General features: G+C 58.0%; 4 protein-coding genes across 4 annotated transcripts; 1 reads left to right on the top strand and 3 right to left on the bottom strand.

Moving 5' to 3' along the window:
- Nucleotides 1-18: 18 nt before the first annotated feature.
- Nucleotides 19-268, bottom strand: SPRG_17444 (hypothetical protein; the record flags this gene model as incomplete). The annotated part of the gene is made up of 1 exon (XM_012356746.1): nt 19-268. A coding segment is annotated over one exon (250 nt), but the record flags the coding sequence as incomplete, so codon positions are not given.
- A 473-nt stretch (nt 269-741) lies between these two features.
- On the bottom strand, nt 742-1,328 carry SPRG_17445 (hypothetical protein; the record flags this gene model as incomplete). Its single annotated transcript, XM_012356747.1, has 1 exon — nt 742-1,328. One exon carries the CDS (start codon nt 1,326-1,328, stop codon nt 756-758), a length of 573 nt encoding a protein of 190 aa, XP_012212137.1. The 3' UTR covers nt 742-755.
- Nucleotides 1,329-1,596: 268 nt separating this feature from the next.
- Nucleotides 1,597-2,100, bottom strand: SPRG_17446 (hypothetical protein; the record flags this gene model as incomplete). Its single annotated transcript, XM_012356748.1, has 1 exon — nt 1,597-2,100. The coding sequence occupies one exon, from the start codon at nt 2,098-2,100 to the stop codon at nt 1,621-1,623; it is 480 nt and encodes a 159-aa protein (XP_012212138.1). The 3' UTR covers nt 1,597-1,620.
- A 1,265-nt stretch (nt 2,101-3,365) lies between these two features.
- On the top strand, nt 3,366-3,727 carry SPRG_17447 (hypothetical protein; the record flags this gene model as incomplete). The annotated part of the gene is made up of 1 exon (XM_012356749.1): nt 3,366-3,727. A coding segment is annotated over one exon (362 nt), but the record flags the coding sequence as incomplete, so codon positions are not given.
- Nucleotides 3,728-5,069: the final 1,342 nt, after the last annotated feature.

The raw sequence follows: 5,069 nt of genomic DNA on the forward strand, positions 1-5,069 counted from the left end.
AGTGGTCGTCGAGCTTACGCTGAAAGTCTTCCTCATCCTTGATGGCGGCAGGCGTCAACGTGGTTTCGTTGGTCTCGGGTGTCGCCTTCGTCGATGTCTTGGCCGCGGCTTTGGTCGTCGACTTGACCGTCTTGGCCTTGGGTGTCGGCTTGGTGTCGGCCACGGGCGCAGGGGCCGTCGAGGCACTGGCGGTGCTGCTGCGCGTCGAGCGCTTGGCGGGCGGCGCTTCCACGAGCGTAGCGGCTTGAGCTTTGCGTTTGGCGGCCATGGTCAATCTTTGGAAATGGGATCCGATGTGAACGATGACAAGCCGTGGTACCACCACTCTTACCTTCAAGAGACCGTCACTCATATTGGACATGTGATTACAGTAGTCCCAAAACTCAAAACGCTGGAGGGTTGTCAGGAGGGTTGTTGGCTCCTGGGAAGGGCAGTGATACGTATTGATTTACGCATATATACGCGTAGGTTGCAGAAAGACTCGGATCGCGGTGCCAAATTGCCGCTGTAGCCCATTTCAAAAGCACCAGCACGCGAGGACATTATCCGGATATCGACAGGTCGAATTCCGGATGACGATTCAAAATCACGGCAAAGTCGACGGCGCACGTCACAAAGCTCGACTCATCGGTCTCCTCCACTGGGTCTCCTCGACTCATATTAGGTCTCGCTTAACGATGTGTGCTCGTTTCTTGTGCCATACCGGTACACTAACTATAAGATTGAATTTGAAATACTAATCACGAGTCGCTTGATTAACTCACACACTGCATGGCTTCTATGGGGTCGGCGGTCAAGAAACGCGCGACAACGGCGTAGACACATTGGAAGCGCTCGCAGTGGATGCGCGTTTGGCACAGCAGCGTCACGAGGGAATCTAAAAGCTGCTGAAAGTGGCTGCGAAAGATCTCGATCGTCGCCGGCGTGTGGCGCTGGAGGCGAATGTTCCACCATTCCAGGAACCCGAGCTTCTTGTGCGTCGGAAAGTCAAAGTTGTGTCGGAGGTCTTCCCAGAGCCACGGACAGACGCCTTGGCACGGGTGGCCAGGCGCAAGCGCGATTAGGAGCTCGTTTCGCAAGGCGATGAACGCCGACCACGTCTGTTCGACGCCGTAGCAGTCGCCGTCGTCGTGGACGCGCAGTACAAAGACCACGTGATCTTTCGTCGGCTTGACGATGCCGATGGGCAGGCGGACGTCGGCGCGAAGGATCTCGGCTCGCGACGCCGGCAGTCGGTGCTCGCACGTCGTCGAGACGCACGTCGACGCATACGACGCGACCAGGTCCGACTCTGGCATCGCCGGCGCAACCGATTCTCTCGACATCATCTTGCGTAATCGTGCAGATGGCGACGACACGGTTTGATTTGTGTAACCGGCTACATAGCCGGTTAAGAAAAGAGAAGCCGGTTAGAGTAGCCGGCTCGTAGCCGGCTTTCGAGTGGTCATACCAGCACACCTGTATGCAGGCGCCAAGTGAAAAGCCCCAGCATGGGTCCAGTGGCTTGGGTCTCTCTTGCCGGTATTCCTGGCGGGCAGTAGAGCCACTGCTTCCGCCCCACACAAACATGGAATTTGTAGTAAGGACGTACTAGTAGTTGCTTCGAATGGCAATTGAAAGCTACGGACACTTGGTGGGCGGCGACAAGAACTCGGACAGGAGCGCGCGAATGTTGTCAAGGCCAGAGCAGCGCGTCGCGGCAGCCAGCGCCAACATCGCATCGAGAAGCACTTGGTAGTGCTCGAGGAAGATTGCAATCGTTTCGGGCGTGTGGTGATGCAGCTGAATCTTGCACCAGTTACGAAACCCGACGTGCCGAGTGGAGCGCTCGACGTTGGGCTCGAGCTCGGCCCAGAGCGCCGTGCAGCGCTTGGCGCAGTCGTGACGCAGGGCCTTGAGTAGCGCATCTTCAAAGCGGTGGCACTCGGACCACGTGCGCTCGATAATGCGGTACGAATTGCATGCCGTCGAGACCTTGAGAACAAAGACGATGTACTTTCGGGACGGCTTGAGCTGCCCGGGGGGCAGGCGCACGACGGAGCGCAGGATTTCGGCGCGCACTGGACTCGGGCGACCGGGCGACACGAGGCTGCTGTCCATCGTCTTGTGTACTGTGCGGTAGACAGCGCGTTGGCAACTGGTCGCGGAAGCAGCGCCGTGACGGAATCGCACCGGTATCTTGCGTGGGAAATGCTAAAAGTCGCATTCGCTATAGAATCGATTGCATGCATGTGGGATATAGGTACGGGCGATTCCCACGCGCGACCACTCGCCAACGTGAGGAACGTCGGCTACTCGCCAGCACCCGCCGACCCGACACCGTTCGATGTGCTTCGATATTATCGGGACGCGGAATGCTGTGAGAGCTCGCTGCGGCTTCAAAACGCTCCAGTCTCTCGGGTACAAGTCCGCTTGTGAGACTTGGCGGCAACGGGTCTGGTCTTGTGCGAGTCTTTCGTCGAGGAGCGTCGCCTTCGCATCCACAATCCAGAAACCGTCTTCTCGGATCTCAGGATGGTCTGGGACAAGGCGCAATCAACCGGGCAGAGAAGCGAGTAGCCGGGAGCAAGCTGCGTGAAGGTCTATCGATTTCAACGAGCAACCGGGCCACGGACGAGGAAGAACCATCCACCCACCACTTCAAATTGACCTACGTACACTGCGAGCCGACCACGTGATGTAGTTCGAGGTCGGGCACAGTGCTGGCTCGGGACATAAATGGCACTGCAGCTATGGTACCAGCTCCAGAGGCACCCGACAGCAATAATGGCTACATCACCGAGAAGCTCACATGGCGGACGGAACCCGGCATCAAGTGTATCGTACATGCACAGACACTGCTGCGGCCGTTCTGTCGGAAGGCAGCCCGTCGCATGGTAGTACCGACGCGACCATCGTCATGGCGCATCAGGCAGCAGCAACGATCGCGAGTATTGGCGGCTAAAACACGCCGAGAGTGGCGAGGCACACGGACGAGTTGCGCAGTGCACACGCATCGCACGCTGTCCCATTGAGCGACTCTGGCTGCGAAGCAAACTGAGCGACGCGAGCACGAGAAGGTAGAGAAAAAGCGCGCGAGTCAAAGGTCTCGACGGTGTCGACCATCCTTGATGGAAAATGGAGAAAGGCGTGGCGGTGACGGCGTCGAAACATTGGAAACTTCTTCCTCTCTTGGTCGATTATATCGAAGCAGCGCAAGTCCGGCCGTCTCGCTTGCCACCCGTCATTGCGATTGTTGCATGCGACTCCGCGCCAGCCCGCTCGCATCGTTCTTGGCATCCTCAGCAGCGCCCGACCGATGGAGGAATGCCAACGGCAAAGTCGCAGCCGAAACCGTCATATCTTGAGCCGGCTTTTCGCGCCACATGAAGCGCCGGTCCGTGCACGCGGGTAAGTCGCCGACGTTGTCCAAGCGCAAGCGGGACGTGGTCAAACGCCTCGAAGCCGAGCCGTTCGCAGACGTGGCTCTCGACACGACGAGTGTCGCCTTTCAGAACTGGGTGCAGAAGGAAGACGCCGCGGATACGGCCAAGCACGGTGGGTCGTGGCCGCGCTTGGACCTGGGCCGGCGCATGGAGATCGTGTCGCACGACGTCATGCCATCGGTCGCTCCGCTCCTCAAGCGCAAACGTCACGCGACGGGTCCCGCCGTCGTGAGCCCTCCACGACGCCGCGCGCCAAGCGCGGCCCCAGAGCTGAATTTACCGTTCCTTGCCAAAGAAGACAAGTTGTCCACACTTAATCATCGTCGTCGTCTCATGAGGCGTGTAGACTTGTCGACCAGAAAGCAGAGATTGCAAGTATGCTCATGGACGTCCGACGGTACGAGCTGCAATTTTCAAGTCCACAGCGACCAGCGAGGCATGTAGCGTGCACCCGATGCGCGCGAGGAGCGCCCCTGATGGCACAGACGACCGTCTGCCCATCGATACGGGGCCCGACCGGCCCAAGACGGCCACGTCCATTCCGGTTCTCAACTTGGACAAACCAATTCAACTCGAAGGTAGTAAGAGCACGGTATGAAGGGATGTCCAGGATGATAACCCAAAACTGTAGACTGCATGGTGCCATATGTGTTTCACGAGCGCCATAGCGCCGCGCCTTTGCGAAGAGTGGACTTGTCGCCGTGGACAGTGCTGGACGGCAACGAACTTCTGCGAAGCGCGATGCCCCACGTCACATCCGCGTGTACAAGCCTCAACGTAGCGGGACTCCACGCCACCTTTGCACCGCCAGGTACATGACTACCTGCGATACCGCGCCTTCTATCTGCTGATGTACTAGTGCTGCAGCAGTTTTTTGCGAAAGTGCCTTACTTGCGGTCGCTGGATTTGAGTTCGAGTGCAGGCTTGATGGTATCTCTTTCGGGTCTCTCCTGCTTGTTTGCGATATGAATGAGGGTAGAAAGCCGACTATAAGCTCATTGGTGCTGCCTGCCCCAAGCTGCACGAGCTGCACCTAAACCATTGCACCGATGTTTCGGACGGTACATATTGCGTGGACACGCGAAGTGCTCATGAGGAAACCAGATCTGCTCCGGTATGTGGCGCGCGTCATGCCCCAGATCCAAGCGCTGCATCTGCGCCGCTGCGGACGCATCACGGACGTTGGCATATCGTTCATAGCGCAGGCATGGACGCGGTTGATTGACCTTTCACTGCAAGAGTGCCAGTACCTCTCGACCGCCGCACTCGATTCCCTTCTCGCGGTCCGTCCGACGATGGTTCTTTCGAAAGAAGTATTGATGTTGGTATAGACGTGCGGTGCGACGTTGCAGCGCCTCGACCTCTCCAACCTCCACCAAGTATTTTCGAGCTCATTTTTAGGATTGTCTCGATAGAGAACGTGCGTAGGTGACGGACACGACCTTGCAGGCACTCGCAGCGACCAAAGCCAAACACATGGTCGTTCTCCGGCTCTGCAACGCCCGACAAGTCACCGATGCCGGCGTACGTCCGTTGTCTCTCGTTGAAAAAGGATGAAATAGTTGTAGTTTGAAGCGCTTGTGCGCCCGCCGATGGGCTTTGTCTACACCGGCGCGACCCTCTCGTACAAGCTCGAGAAGCTCG

The sequence above is a fragment of the Saprolegnia parasitica genome, assembly GCF_000151545.1.
Source record: "Saprolegnia parasitica CBS 223.65 unplaced genomic scaffold supercont2.571, whole genome shotgun sequence".
Classification (NCBI taxonomy): Eukaryota; Oomycota; class Saprolegniomycetes; order Saprolegniales; family Saprolegniaceae; genus Saprolegnia; species Saprolegnia parasitica.